The sequence below is a fragment of the Heteronotia binoei genome, unplaced genomic scaffold (genome assembly GCF_032191835.1).
Source record: "Heteronotia binoei isolate CCM8104 ecotype False Entrance Well unplaced genomic scaffold, APGP_CSIRO_Hbin_v1 ptg000860l, whole genome shotgun sequence".
Lineage (NCBI taxonomy): Eukaryota > Metazoa > Chordata > Lepidosauria > Squamata > Gekkonidae > Heteronotia > Heteronotia binoei.
In genome coordinates this window covers 825,129-840,990 of record NW_026800113.1, presented here as the reverse complement: position 1 = coordinate 840,990, position 15,862 = coordinate 825,129, and the positions used below count along the sequence as shown (strand labels likewise).

Sequence of the window (15,862 nt, the reverse complement as noted above, 5' to 3'; positions counted from 1 at the left end):
ATTGGATTTATATTCCGCTCTCCACTCAGAGCTTATCACAATCTCCTTTATCTTCCTCCCCCCTTTATCTTCCTCCCCCACAACAGACACCCTGTGAGGTAGGTGGGCCTGAGAGAGCTCTCCCAGAAGCTGCCCTTTCAAGGACAACCTCTGCCAGGGCTCTGGCTGACCCAAGGCCATTCCAGCAGCTGCAAGTGGAGGAGTGGGGAATCAAACCCGGTTCTCCCAGATAAGAGAGCTCTGGCTGACCCAAGGTCATTCCAGCTGGTGCAAGTGAAGGAGTGGGGAATCAAACTCGGTTCTCGCAGATAAGAGAGCTCTGGCTGACCCAAGGCCGTTCCAGCAGGTGCAAGTGGAAGAGTGGGGAATCAAACCCGGTTCTCCCAGATAAGAGAGCTCTGGCTGACCCAAGGCCTTTCCAGCAGGTGAAAGTGGAGGAGTGGGGAATCAAACCCTGTTCTTCAGATAAGAGAGCTCTGGCAGACCCATGGCCATTCCAGCAGGTGCGAGTGAAGGAGTGGGGAATCAAACCCTGTTCACCCAGATAAGAGAGCTCTGCCTGACCCAAGGCCATTCCAGCAGCTGCAAGTGGAGGAGTGGGGGAATCAAACCCGGTTCTCCCAGATAAGAGAGCTCTGGCTGACCCAAGGCCATCCCAGCAGCTGCAAGTGGAGGAGTGGGGAATCAAACCCGGTTCTCCCAGATAAGAGAGCTCTGGCTGACCCAAGGCCATTCCAGCAGGTGCAAGTGGAGGAGTGGGGAATCAAACCCGGTTCTCCCAGATAAGAGAGCTGTAGCTGACCCAAGGCCATTCCAGCAGCTGCAAGTGGAGGAGTGGGGAATCAAACCCAGTTCTCCAGATAAGAGAGCTCTGGCTGACCCAAGGCCATTCCAGCACGCTGCAAGTGGAGGAGTGGGGAATCCAACCCGGTTCTCCCAGATAAGAGAGCTATGGCTGGCCCAAGGCCCTTCCAGCAGCTGCAGGTGGAGGAGTGGGGAATCAAACCCGATTCTCCCAGATAAGAGAGCTCTGGCTGACCCAAGGCCATTCCAGCAGCTGCAAGTGGAGGAGTGGGGAATCCAACCCGGTTCTCCCAGATAAGAGAGCTCTGGCTGACCCAAGGCCATTCCAGCAGCTGCAAGTGGAGGAGTGGGGAATCCAACCCGGTTTCTCCCAGATAAGAGAGCTATGGCTGGCCCAAGGCCCTTCCAGCAGCTGCAAGTGGAGGAGTGGGGAATCTAAACCCGATTCTCCCAGATAAGAGAGCTCTGGCTGACCCAAGGCCATTCCAGCAGCTGCAAGTGGAGGAGTGGGGGAATCCAACCCGGTTCTCCCAGATAAGAGAGCTCTGGCTGACCCAAGGCCATTCCAGCAGCTGCAAGTGGAGGAGTGGGGGAATCAAACCCGGTTCTGCCAGATAAGAGAGCTCTGGCTGACCCCAAGGCCATTCCAGCAGCTGCAAGTGGAGAAGTGGGGAATCAAACCCGGTTCTCCAGATAAGAGAGCTCTGGCTGACCCAAGGCCATTCCAGCAGCTGCAAGTGGAGGAGTGGGGAATCCAACCCGGTTCTCCCAGATAAGAGAGCTATGGCTGGCCCAAGGCCCTTCCAGCAGCTGCAAGTGGAGGAGGGGGGAATCCAACCCGGTTCTCCCAAATAAGAGAGCTCTGGCTGACCCAAGGCCATTCCAGCAGCTGCAAGTGGAGGAGGGGGGGAATCAAACCCGGTTCTCCCAGATAAGAGAGCTCTGGCTGACCCAAGGGCCATTCCAGCAGGCTGCAAGTGGAGGAGTGGGGAATCCAACCTGGTTCTCCCAGATAAGAGAGCTATGGCTGGCCCAAGGCCATTCCAGCAGCTGCAAGTGGAGGAGTGGGGAGTCAAATCCTGTGAGGTGGGTGGGGACTGAGAGGGCTCCCACAGCAGCTGCCCTTTCAAGGACAACCTCTGCCAGACCTATGGCTGACCCGAGGCCATTCCAGCAGGTGCAAGTGAAGGAGTGGGGAATCAAACCTGGTTCTCCCGGATAAGAGTCTGGGCACTTCACCACTGCACCAAGCTGGCTCTAACCGCTCCACCAAACCCAATCCAAGGTGGACTTTCTCCTGACGCCCCTCCTGCCTTGAAAGCTGCTGAAAGGGGCAGAAACTCCAACCCACAGCAAGGATCACAGCACATGTCCCTTCCCTTCCGTTGCTGATACAGCCCTGGGGCCCAGGCCAAGCTCCCCTGCGGATGGCCGAAACAACAACAGTGGGGCTGCCTGGGAGGGAGGGAAGCAAAGATGCTGGCAGCCACACTCTGACATAAATACTTAAGAATCCTAGAGTTGGAAGGGAGCTCCAGGGTCATCTAGTCCAACCCCCTGCACAATGCAGGAAACCCACAAACCCCTCCCCCTAAATTCACAGGATCTTCATTGCTGTCAGAATGGAGAAAGTAGAGAAAGAAGTACTTTTCTCCCTTTCTCACAATACAAGAACTCGTGGGCATTCGATGAAATTGCTGAGCAGACAGGTTAAGACGGATAAAAGGAAGTACTTCTTCACCCAAAAGGGTGATTAACATGTGGAATTCACTGCCACAGGAGGTGGTGGCGCCACAAGTATAGCCACCTTCAAGAGGGGTTTAGATAAAAATATGGAGCACAGGTCCATCAGTGGCTATTAGCCACAGTGTATGGAGCACAGGTCCATCAGTGGCTATTAGCCACAGTGTATGGAGCACAGGTCCATCAGTGGCTATTAGCCACAGTGTATGTGTGTATATAACATTTTTTGCCACTGTGCTGACACAGAGTGTTGGACTTGATGGGCCGTTGGCCTGATCCAACATGGCTTCTCTTATGTTCTTATGTTCTTATGTTCATCCAGCCTCTGTTGAAGAACCTCCAAGGAAGGAGAATCACAGAGTTGGAAGGGACCTCCAGGGTCATCCAGACCAACCCCCTTCACAATGCAGGAAACCCACAAACACCTCCCCCTAAATTCACAGGATCTGTGAATCATAGAATCATAGAGTTTGAAGGGACCTCTAGGGTCATCTAGTCCAACCACCTGCACAGTGCAGGAAATTCACAGACCATGGGATCCCCACTGCATGCCCAGGAGATGGCAAAAACCCTCCAGGATCCTTGGCCAAACTGGCCTGGAGTGAAATTGCTTCCCGACCCCACAGCGGTGATTGGCATTTCCCTGGGTGTGTAAGAAAGGACTTTATAGTGTGTGTGTGTGTGTGTGTGCGTTTGCACATGTTAGCCTGCCTGCCTGGAAGACATGGGAACTTCTAGCAACACTTCCTGGAGCACTGAGGATGTTCAGAGAAATGACTTGATACATCCTGCTTCCGCCTCCAGTCCTGGTATTTCAAAGAGGTCTCCTATCCAAGTACTTGCCAGGAGAGGAGGCAGCTGAGAGGTGATACAATCACCATCTTCAAGTACTTGAGGGGCTGTCATATAGAGGATGCTGTGAAATTGTTTTCTGTGGCCCTAGAAGGTAGGACCAGAACCAATGAGAGCCAGTTTGGTGTACCGGTTAAGTGTGCAGACTCCTATCTGGGAGAACCGGGTTTGATTCCCCACTCCTCCACTTGCAGCTGCTGGAATGGCCTTGGGTCAGCCATAATTCTGGCAGAGTCCTTCTTCACCCAAAGGGTGATTAACATGTGGAATTCACTGCCACAGGAGGTGGTGGCGGCTACAAGCATAGCCAGCTTCAAGAGGGGATTGGATAAAAATATGGAGCAGAGATCCATCAGTGGCTATTAGCCACAGTTTGTGTGTATAAATTATTGGCCACTGTGTGATACACAGTGTTCGACTGGATGGGCCATTGGCCTGATCCAACATGGCTTCTCTTATGTTCTTATGTAGGGGTTGTCCTTGAAAGGGCAGGTGCTGGGACAGCCCTCTCAGCCCCACCCACCTCACAGGGTGTCTGTTGTGGGAGAGGACGATAAAGGAGATTGTGAGCCGCTCTGAGACTCTGAGTGGGGAGCGGAATATAAATCCAATGTCGTCTTCTTCATTGGGTTGAAATTAAATCAGAAGAGTTTCTGGCTTAACATGAGGAAGAACTTCCTTACCGTTATAGCGATTCCTCAGTGGAACAGGCTTCCTCAGGAGGTGCTGGGCTCTCCTTCCTTGGAGGTTTTTAAGCAGAGGCTAGATGACCATCTGACAGCGAAGAAGATCCTGTGGATTTAGGGGGAGGTGTTTGTGTGTTTCCTGCCTTGTGCAGGGGTTGGACTAGATGACCCTGGAGGTCCCTTCCAACTCTAGGATTCTATGATTCTCCTTTGGAGGCTTTTCAACAGAGGCTAGATGGCCATCTGACAGCGATGAAGATCCTGTGAATTTAGGGGGAGGTGTTTGTGTGTTTCCTGCCTTGTGCAGGGGTTGGACTAGATGACCCTGGAGATCCCTTCCAGCTCTATGATTCTTTGATTCTGATAGAGCAGTTCCTCAGTGGAACGGGCTTCCTCGAGAGGTGATGGGCTCTCCTTCCTTGGAGGTTTTTAAACAGAGGCTAGATGGCCATTTAACAGCAATGAAGATCCTGTGAATTTTGGGGGAGGTGTTTGTGAGTTTAGAGCGGTTCCTCAGTGGAACAGGCTTCCTCCTTGGGAGGTGGTGGGCTCTCCTTCCTTGGAGGTTCTTCAACAGAGGCTAGATGGCCGTCTGACAGCAATGAGGATCCTGTGAATTTAGGGGGAGGTATTTGTGAGTTTCCTGCATTGTGCAGGGGGTGGACTAGATGACCCTGGAGGTACCTTCCGACTCTATTATTCTAAGATCTGCCCTGCTTAGCTTCCAAGATCTGATGAGATCGGGCTTGCCCGGGCCATTCAGGTTAGGGTGATCACTAGAGATTGGATTGATGATGCAGATTTTTAAAAAAACATTACTTTGGCAGCTATTTTGTGTTAACTATTTTGTGCCTGCACTCGCCACACTGTGTCAGAATCCCCGAGGGGACTGCTGGCCCCAAAAAGGTTGGTGCCGAGACTGGGAGTCTAGGCGGGATTCCTTCTCGTGATCTGCCCCTCGGTCGACAGCCCCAGGCGCTCACGCCGTGCCCTCCCTCTCCCCCCTCCCTCCCTCAGGCAGAGATGGCCCAGTTCCTGAACTTTATGCTCTGTAACGAAGATTGCCTCGGCGAGAACCTGGAGAGCTTCCTTCAAAAGAAAAGTAAGTGCCGGGTGAGCGTGCCTGTCTGCAGTGCAGGTGGCAGCAGCAGCATGCACCTAGTTTGTCCTTGCAGCCGCCTTTCTGCGGGTTTGTGGGCCCACCGAGGGTCATCGTGACCGGCAGCCCTCCAGATGGCTCTGCCACCCCGCAGGCAGATGTCCGGGCCACAGAAGGGTGGAGGAGATTGGCTGAGCTTCGCGTGAGCGGCAGGGAGGGACGTGCAGTAGAGAATCAGCGGTACGGGGTGAGGGGCGTCAGCCACGGCTTTAGGACTCCTCAAATTCACTCGGCCTCCCTGCGGTCTGCTTTCTTCCAGCGCCTCAATCAGCGAGCTTCTCTGCCTCCAGCACCAGCTCAGAGGAGACGACCCCGCAGAAGCAGGAGGTCCACTTCTTGAAGCTGCAGAAGATCGCCTCGTCCTCCAGCCTCAATCAGTAAGTGAACGTGAGAGCATAAGAGAAGCCATGTTGGGTCAGGCCAGTGGCCCCTCCAGTCCAACACTCTGTGTCACATAAGAACATAAGAAAAGCCCTGTTGGATCAGGCCAATGGCCCATCCAGTCCAACAATCTGTGTCACATAAGAGAAGCCCTGTTGGATCAGGCCAATGGCCCCTCCAGTCCAACACTCTGTGTCACATAAGAGAAGCCCTGTTGGATCAGGCCAATGGCCCCTCCAGTCCAACACTCTGTGTCACATAAGAACATAAGAGAAGCCCTGTTGGATCAGGCCAAGGGCCCCTCCAGTCCAACACTCTGTGTCACAGAAGAACATAAGAGAAGCCCTGCTGGATCAGGCCAGTGGCCCATCCAGTCCAGCACTCTGTGTCACATAAGAACATAAGAGAAGCCATGTTGGGTCAGGCCAGTGGCCCCTCCAGTCCAACACTCTGTGTCACATAAGAACATAAGAGAAGCCATGTTGGGTCAGGCCAGTGGCCCCTCCAGTCCAACACTCTGTGTCACAGAAGAACATAAGAGAAGCCCTGTTGGATCAGGCTAATGGCCCTCCAATCCAACACTCTGTGTCACATAAGAACATAAGAGAAGCCATGTTGGATCAGGCTAATGGCCCCTCCAGTCCAACACTCTGTGTCACAGAAGAACATAAGAGAAGCCCTGTTGGATCAGGCTAATGGCCCCTCCAGTCCAACACTCTGTGTCACATAAGAACAGAAGAGAAGCCCTGTTGGATCAGGCCAGTGGCCCCTCCAGTCCCACACTCTGTGTCACATAAGAACATAAGAGAAGCCATGTTGGATCAGGCCAGTGGCCCCTCCAGTCCAACACTCTGTGTCACATAAGAACATAAGAGAAGCCCTGTTGGATCAGGCCAGTGGCCCCTCCAGTCCAACACTCTGTGTCACAGAAGAACATAAGAGAAGCCCTGATGGATCAGGCCACTGGCCCCTCCAGTCCAACACTCTGTGTCACATAAGAACATAAGAGAAGCCCTGTTGGATCAGGCCAGTGGCCCCTCCAGTCCAACACTCTGTGTCACATAATAACATAAGAGAAGCCCTGTTGGATCAGGCCAGTGGCCCCTCCAGTCCAACACTCTGTGTCACATAAGAACATAAGAGAAGCCCTGTTGGATCAGGCCAGTGGCCCCTCCAGTCCAACACTCTGTGTCACAGAAGAACATAAGAGAAGCCCTGATGGATCAGGCCACTGGCCCCTCCAGTCCAACACTCTGTGTCACATAAGAACATAAGAGAAGCCCTGTTGGATCAGGCCAGTGGCCCCTCCATTCCAACACTCTGTGTCACATAAGAACATAAGAGAAGCCCTGTTGGATCAGGCCAATGGCCCATCCAGTCCAACACTCTGTGTCACAGAAGAACATAAGAGAAGCCATATTGGATCAGGCCAATGGCCATCGAGTCCAACACTCTGTGTCACAGAAGAACATAAGAGAAGCCATCTTGGATCAGGCAATGGCCCCTCCAGTCCAACACTCTGTGTCACAGAAGAACATAAGAGAAGCCCTGTTGGATCAGGCCACTGGCCCCTCCAGTCCAACACTCTGTGTCACATAAGCACATAAGAGAAGCCCTGTTTGTTCAGGCCAATGGCCCATCCAGTCCAACACTCTGTGTCACATAAGAACATAAGAGAAGCCCTGTTGGATCAGGCCAGTGGCCCATCCAGTCCAACACTCTGTGTCACATAAGAACATAAGAGAAGCCATGTTGGATCAGACCAATGGCCGCTCCAGTCCAACACTCTGTGTCACATAAGAGAAGCCCTGTTGGATCAGGCCAGTGGTCCCTCCAGTCCCACACTTTGTGTCACATAAGAACATAAGAGAATCCCTGTTGGATCAGGTCAGTGGCCCATCCAGTCCAACACTCTGTGTCACATAAGAACATAAGAGAAGCCCTGTTAGATCAGGCCGGTGGCCCATCCAGTCCAACACTCTGTGTCGCATAAGAACATAAGAGAAGCCATGTTGGATCAGGCCAGTGGCCCCTCCAGTCCAACACTCTGTGTCACATTAGAACATAAGAGAAGCCCTGTTGAATCAGGCCGGTGGCCCATCCAGTCCATCACTCTGTGTCACATAAGAACATAAGAGAAGCCCTGTTGAATCAGGCCAGTGGCCCATCCAGTCCAACACTCTGTGTCACATTAGAACATAAGAGAAGCCCTGTTGAATCAGGCCAGTGGCCCATCCAGTCCAACACTCTGTGTCACATTAGAACATAAGAGAAGCCCTGTTGAATCAGGCCGGTGGCCCATCCAGTCCATCACTCTGTGTCACATAAGAACATAAGAGAAGCCCTGTTGGATCAGGCCAGTGGCCCCTCCAGGCCAACACTCTGTGTCACATAAGAACATAAGACAAGCCATGTTGGATCAGGCCCATGGCTCCTCCAGTCCAGCACTCTGTGTCACACAGGGGCCAAAAAACCCAGTTGCCATCAGGAGGTCAATCAGTGGGGCCAGGACACCAGAAGCCCTCCCACTGTGCCCCCCCCACAAAGCACCAAGAATACAGGGCATCACTTCTTCAATCAGAGAGTTCCAACAATACGCTGTGGCTCATAGCCACTGATGGACCTCTCCTCCATATTGTTATCCAATCCCCTCTTGAAACTGGCTATACTTGTGGCCGCCACTACCTCCCGTGGCAGTGAATTCCACGTGTTAATCTCCCTTTGGGTGAAGAAGTACCTCCTTTTATCCGTTTTAACCTGACTGCTCAGCATCTTCATTGAATGCCCACGCGTTCTCGTATTGTGAGAAAGGGAGAAAAGTACTTCTTCCCTTACCTTCTCTAACAAAGATTGAGAATTTTAGAATCGTAGAAAATGTAGACGTTAGCAGGTACGGGACTTTAAGAGGTTTATTAATTGAGAAATAGTTCCGTTTGCTTTATTACGGTCCATGACCAAATACATAGCACAATGCAGGCCAACTATCATTCCTCACTTTATAAGACATATAATATTATATTTCTTCAAGAGACCTGGACAGCTGGGGAGCTTTTACTGAGAAATATATGTCTAACTCCTGAAACTGGAAAGTGTTTAAGTGTATTCTAATTGAGGATGACCTCCGCAGCTGAGAACGAAACGTCTGGAAGGAAAACTTTCTCCAGTAGAACACGGCACTTGAGCCCGAAAGATTCTACAAACCCTAATGTATTCTAATTGTATACGCATTTATGAGAGTTTTTGTCAGCTTGTGTTCTATTGAAGCAAACTCTGCTGTTTGAAATGTTTATTTACTGCTAACTAACAAATGTAAATCTTTGCTTTACTAACCCTAATGCCATTGTAGAATGTGAGGGGGGTGGGAAGGAAAGAGAGATTGAAAGTGCCAAAGGCCAGTGAGGTCTTTGAAGTGCAAAATGCACCAACGGGAGGAAGACACAGCTTGCATATGTGGGCGATAAGGAGCGTGTGAAATGAGTGCTTGCAAAAGACAGACTGTAGTTTTATTACGAGAAGTGATTTAAACCCCCAACTCTTTGATGTGTGTCCATAAATGCCAATGCCTTTGCCTTATTCGTTACCAGTTTCAAAGAACCTGTGTAGAGAGCAGCATTGTTGTAATCAATAAATGAAAACTTAGTTTTTAACAAAGACAAGTCTGATCATTTTGAAACTTCAATGAACCCTTCGCTGACAGTTTTAACTGAAAGCTTAACGGGAATTCGCTATCTAACTGTTTTGCTTTCTATACAGAGAGCTTAGGCCCGCTGTTCTGAGAGAAAACGGCATGCCAAAGGTCTTAACTTGTGCCTTCCTGACATTACTTGCAGGTTTCTCCCTGGCTCCGTGACCTCTCCCATGGGGGACATCATGCAGACCCCCCAGTTTCAGATGAGGAGACTGAAGAAGCAGCTGGAGGCAGAGAGGGAGAACCGGGATGATCTCGAGCGGGAGCTGGCCGAGAATCGCAAGCTCGTCGATGAGAAAGGTGAGTCGGCCTCTGTCCGCGGGGCGTTCGTGGCGTGCCCTCCGTGTCATTGGGTTACTGACCATTCCAAGGAGATGGTCATGCCTGTGTCCGAGGAGTGCTGGATCACACGGTCAGAATGGCATGCTGGGAAGACGACAACAGGGGTGGCCCAACTGCAGAAGGCGTCCAGGCAGTCCTTTTCCACATCATCTAAACCAAGGGTGTCGGACTCATTTGTTATGAGGGCCAGATCTGACATAAATGAGACCTTGGTCAGGCCAGAATGGGCCATGTCGGACCAGGCCATGTGTGAACATATGAACACATGAAGCTGCCTTCTACTGACTCAGACCCTCGTTCCATCAAAGTCAGTCTTGTCTACTCAGACTGGCAGCGGCTCTCCAGGGTCTCAAGCTGAGGTTTTTCACACCTACTTGCCTGGACTCTTTTTATTTGGAAATGCCGGGTATTGAACCTGCGACCTTCTACTTATGAAGCAGATGCTCTACCACTGAGCCACTGTCCTTCCCCTAATAGCAGAACATCTGAAGCTGCCTTCTACTGAATCAGACCCTCCTGGGTCCATCAAAGTCAGTCTTGTCTACTCAGACTGGCAGCGGCTCTCCAGGGTCTCATGCTGAGATTTTTCATGCCTCCTTGCCTGGACCCTTTTTAGTTGGAGATGCTGGGGATTGAACCCGGGACCTTCTGCTTACCAAGCAGATGCTCTACCACTGAGCCACAGCCCCATTCATGGCTCTCCAGGGTCTCCAGCTGAGGTTTTTCATGCCTATTTGCCTGGACTCTTTATAGTTGGAGATGCTGGGGATTGAACCGGGGACCTTCTGCTTACCAAGCAGATGCTCTACTGCTGAGCCACCATCTCTCCCAATTTAAGATCAGGTAGCAAAGGTATAAACTCTTTAAAGGACACAAACACAGCTAAATATTTTTTTTAAAAAAAACTTAAAATAAAGCATGCTGTGAGGTAGATGAAGATATTGGATTTCTATCCCGCCCTCCACTCCAAAGAGTCTCAGAGCGGGTCACAATCTCCTTTACCTCAGAGTGGCCTATATCGGATATAAATCCAATATCTTCATCTACCTCACAGGGTGTCTATTGTGGGGGAGGAAGGGAAAGGAGATTGTGAGCCCCTCTGAGACTCTTCGGAGTGAAGGGCAGGATATAAATCCAATATCTTCATCTACCTCACAGGGTGTCTGTTGTGGGGGAGAAGGGAAAGGAGATTGTGAGCCGCTCTGAGACTCTTCGGAGTGGAGGGCGGGATATAAATCCAGTATCTTCATCTACCTCACAGGGTGTCTGTTGTGGGGGGAAAGGAGATTGTGAGCTGCTCTGAGACTCTGCGTAGTGGAGGGCGGGATAGAAATCCAATATCATCTTCTTCTTCTACTCCAGTGCTTCTTAACTGTGACCAGAGCTAGTGTTTTTTGAAAAGGCAGCAAATGCCTGGGGTATGACTCTGGAGGCTTCTCTGTCTGCTGGATTGGAAACCCATCTGTTCCCCGCATTTCTCCCCTCTCTGTGCCCCTGGCCGGAGTGTTCCGCTGCCTGCTACAAGGAGAGCCCCACCTTGTGTCTTGGTGGCGGCAGCCCCGCTCGCTGACAAGAGAAGCCGTGAGACGGTGCTTCTTCCGCTGCTAACTGGCGTGTCTCTCCATGACTCTCTTGCTCCAGATACGCAGATCCTAGTGATGAAGCAACGGATCGAACGCCTGACTCGTCTCCAAGAGAGGCAAGCGGCAGATCAGGTGGAGCCCAAAGAGATGGAGGAGCTCCGAGAAAAGAATGAGAGGTATTTTGTCAGAGCTGCCTGCAGTTACGTCGCTGGCCTCTCGGCATGCGCATTCCCACACTTGTCTGCCTGTTCCCATTCATCGTGTTTTCTTAAGAGAAGCCCTGATGGGTCAGGCCAATGGCCCCTCCAGTCCAGCACTCTGGGTCACACGGTGGCCTGGACTGTCCGTCAGTGGGGCAAGGACACCAGAAGCCCTCCCACTCTTCCCCCCAAGCACTAAGAGAGAACATCCCTGCCCCAGACATAGAGTGATGCTCTGTATTCTTGGTTCTTGGAGGGGGGGGGCAACAGTGAGAGGACTTCTAGTGTTCTGGTTTTTGGCCACTGTGTGACACAGAGTGTTGGACTGGATAGGCCACTGGCCTGATCCAACAGGGCTTCTCTTCTGTTCTTCTGTGACGCAGATTGTTGGACTGGATGGGCCACTAGCCTGATATAACTCGGCTTCTCTTGTGTTTTTATGGATAAATATATGGAGCGATAAGTGGCTCTTAGCTACAAGTTATAGATAGAACACTCTGTCTGGAACAGTGAGGTCTTTGTGGTGCTTGGGGGGCAAGAGTGGGAGGGCTTCTGGAGTTCTGGCCCCACTGGTGGGCCTCCTGATGGCCCCAGGGTTTTGGGACATACAGAATGCTGAACTGGAGGGACCATTGGCCTGATCCAACAGGACTTCTCTTATGTTCTTAATGCTGTTATTAGCACATGTAAACCTTAAAGTACTCTACATTGGGAGCTGTCTGTTTTCTTTACACCAGCTACTAATCTGAGCTCTGCATAGAAATGTCACCATCTGCTTTCACAGTTTAAAAACATCCCTTGTGTTTGCATTTTCCACTGGCCGTGGTTTCACTTCATGCGGCTAATGGAAGCAGGCGGTAGCCTCAAGATGCCCCAATATTTTGTTTCTGCCACGGCTACCTCCCCTGAGGTTTGCTCATGAACATCTGAAGCTGCCTCCTACTGAGGCAAAGTCAGTATTGTCTTCACAGACTGGCAGTGGCTCTCCAGGGACTCCAGCTGAGGTTTTTCACCCCTACTTGCCTGGGCCATTTTTAGTTGGAGATGCCGGGGATTGAACCTGGGACCTTCTGCTTCCCAAGCAGATGCTCTACCACTGAGCCACAGCCCCATTCATGGCTCTCCAGGGTCTCCAGCTGAGGTTTTTCATGGTTACTAGCCTGGGCCATTTTTAGTTGGAGATGCCAGGGATTGAACCTGGGAACTTCTGCTTACCAAGCAGATGCTCTACCACTGAGCCACAGCCCTATTCATGGCTCTCCAGAGTCTCCAGCTGAGGTTTTTCATGGTTACTTGCCTGGGCCATTTTTAGTTGGGAGATGCCGGGGATTGAACCTGGGACCTTCTGCTTACCAAGCAGATGCTCTACCACTGAGCCACAGCCCTATTCATGGCTCTCCAGGGTCTCCAGCTGAGGTTTTTCATGGTTACTTGCCTGGGCCATTTTTAGTTGGAGATGCCGGGGATTGAACCTGAGACCTTCTGCTTACCAAGCAGATGCTCTGCCACTGAGCCACCGTCCCTCCCCATCGCTCCTGTTTCAAGCAGTGCCTTTCTGTCTCCCTCAGTCTTCTCATGCGTCTGCATGAGACCCTGAAGCAGTGTCAAGACCTGAAAACCGAAAAAGGCCAAATGGACCGGAAAATAAACCAGCTCTTGGAGGAGAACGGCGATCTCTCTTTCAAGGTAGTGGAATGCTCCAGTTTTCTGCGGCAGTGCAGCAGCCTCCAAGTTCGAGGAGGGGGGTAGCAATTCCAACGGGTCGGGCTGGGAAAAGGAAAAGCTTTCTGCATTCCGGGCTAGAACAGAAGCATGACTTCTTGGGTGGGAATTCCAGTAGCCTTCGATGGTGTTGTCATTTCAGTGAAATTCCATTGCGCAGCAGGGTGGGCATTTATTTCAGGGGTTCTTTCGGGGTTTAGAAACAGACACCGCGAGTTGGGAGGAGTCTGGAGCAGCGTGACTTCTTGCCTTGAAGGTGCAAATCTGTTGTGAGCCAGAGAGTCAGCATCTGTTGTCTGCTGTCATCTCTGCTGAACGTAGACTAACCCAAGACGGTCACCGTGTTAGTCTGTGGCGGAAGAAAAAGAGCAAGAGTCCGGGAACACCTTAAAGATCAGGTATGGCCAAACTGGCTTAATGTAGAAGATATTGGATTTATATCCCGCCCTCCAGTCTGAAGAGTCTCAGAGTGGCTCACAGTATTCTTTCCCTTCCCCCCCCCCACAACAGACACCCTGTAAGGTAGATGAAGATATTGGATATATATCCCGCCCTCCACTCTGAAGAGTCTCAGAGCGACTCACAATCTCCTTTCCCTTCCCCCCCACAACAGACACCCTGTGAGGTAGATGAAAATATTGGATTTATATCCCGCCCTCCAGTCCGAAGAGCATTCCAGCAGCTGCAAGTGGAGGAGTGGGGAATCAAACCCGGTTCTCCCAGATAAGAGAGCTCTGGCTGACCCAAGGCCATTCCAGCAGGTGCAAGTGGAGGAGTGGGGAATCAAACCCGGTTCTCCCAGATAAGAGTCCGCACACTTAACCACTATACCAAACTGACTCTCCAATGTGGCTCTTAATGTAAGATCCACATAGAATAAACATCAGATGTTTGTTAGGGAGGGAAGGAAGGAAGAATTGGATTTATATTGGATTTATATCTTCCTAGTCCCACAACCTGCATACCTTCGGATGGGACGTAGGAGGGAAGAGGTGCGGGGTTTCCCATATCCCTGGCCACTTATTGATCTCTCAGTCCCTGCCACTTTTAAGATGCTCCAAGTCTCTTGCTCTTTTCTACTGCTGTAGACTAACCCAGTTAGTTTGGAGGGTTTGTTTCCGTTCTTGACCAGGCCGCCACTCCTTCTGTGTTGTGGATGAAGTGATGTTGGGGGGGGGGGGGGGGGGCGGTGAGGTGTCAATATTAACATGCAAGTCTCCAAAGCTGTTCCTCACTCTCCCCCCCGCTTCTCTTTTGAGCCAGCTTCGGGAGTTGGCCAGCAACCTTATGGGACTGCAGGAAGCCATGAACGAGCTGTCCACGGAACACAACACAGCCCTGCGGGAGTGGGAGGAGTGCAGGGCCCGCCTGGAGAGCGACCTCCGCCAAGCCCTCAGCGAGAAGGTTAGCATCAGTGTTCCCTTTACACTGAGTTGGTGTGAGCTGGCTCCGTTTTTTAGCTTCCGGCTCACCTGTTTTTCTTGAAGAAGACATTGGATTTATATCCCGCCCTATTCTCTGAATCTCAGCGCAGTCACGATCTCCTTTACCTTCCCCCACCCCACAACAGACACCCTGTGTGGTGGGTGGGGCTGAGAGAGCTCTTACAGCAGCTGGCCTTTCAAGGACAACTCCTATGAAAGCTATGGCTGACCCCAGGCCATTCCAGCAGCTGCAAGCGGAGGAGTGGGGAATCAAACCTGGTTCTCCCAGATAAGAGAGCTCTGGCTGACCCAAGGCCCTTCCAGCAGCTGCAAGTGGAGGAGTGGGGAATCCAACCCGGTTCTCCCAGATAAGAGAGCTCTGGCTGACCCAAAGCCATTCCAGCAGCTGCAAGTGGAGGAATGGGGAATCATATCCGGTTCTCCCAGATAAGAGAGCTCTGGCTGACCCAAGGCCATTCCAGCAGCTGCAAGTGAGGAGTGGGGAATCAAACCCGGTTCTCCCAGATAAAAGAGCTCTGGCTGACCCAAGGCCATTCCAGCAGCTGCAAGCGGAGGAGTGGGGAATCAAACCTGGTTCTCCCAGATAAGAGTCCATGCATTTATCCACTACACCAAACTGGCTCTCAGAGTCACTGGAAAAGGCAATAATAATAATAATAATAATAATAAAAATTTTTATTTATATCCTGCCCTCCCCGCCGAAGCAGGCTCAGGGTGGCTAATAATAATGGAGAATGTTGGAAGAGGAAATTGGATTTATATCCCACCCTATCCTCTGAATCTCAGAGTGGCTTACAATCTCTTATATCTTCTCCCCCCACAACAGACACCCTGTGAGGTGGGTGGGGCTGAGAGGGCTCTCACAGCAGCTGTCCTTTCAAGGACAACCTCTGCCAGAGCTATGGCTGACCCAAGGCCATTCCAGCAGCTGCAAGCGGAGGAGTGGGGAATCCAACCTGGTTCTCCCAGAGAAGAGAGCTCTGGCTGACCCAAAGGCATTCCAGCAGCTGCAGGCGGAGGAGGGGGGAATCAAACCCGGTTCTCCCAGATAGGAGTCTGCGCACTTAACCACTACACCACAGTGGTTCTCGCTCAGGAAGGATGACCCCAGAGCAAACTAATTCATGTGTGAAATAGGATGTTGGACTGGATGGACCCTCTGTGGTCTGATCCAGCAGGGCTCTTCTGATGTTCTTATGAATGCTGTGGCCTCTGTGACCTGGTTGGCTACCATTTGAGGCAGGATGCTGGACATGA

At 51.5% G+C, this 15,862-nt stretch overlaps 1 protein-coding gene across 1 annotated transcript in view; it reads left to right on the top strand.

The window, feature by feature from the left end:
- NUMA1 (nuclear mitotic apparatus protein 1) overlaps nt 1-15,862 on the top strand; it is a 91,685-nt gene that overhangs the window by 33,991 nt on the left and 41,832 nt on the right. The window contains exons 6-11 of the mRNA XM_060263769.1: nt 5,103-5,187; nt 5,504-5,621; nt 9,456-9,613; nt 11,297-11,414; nt 13,007-13,124; nt 14,424-14,564. Coding sequence (XP_060119752.1) covers nt 5,103-5,187; nt 5,504-5,621; nt 9,456-9,613; nt 11,297-11,414; nt 13,007-13,124; nt 14,424-14,564 — 738 coding nt within the window. The remainder of the gene's footprint in view (nt 1-5,102; nt 5,188-5,503; nt 5,622-9,455; nt 9,614-11,296; nt 11,415-13,006; nt 13,125-14,423; nt 14,565-15,862) is intronic.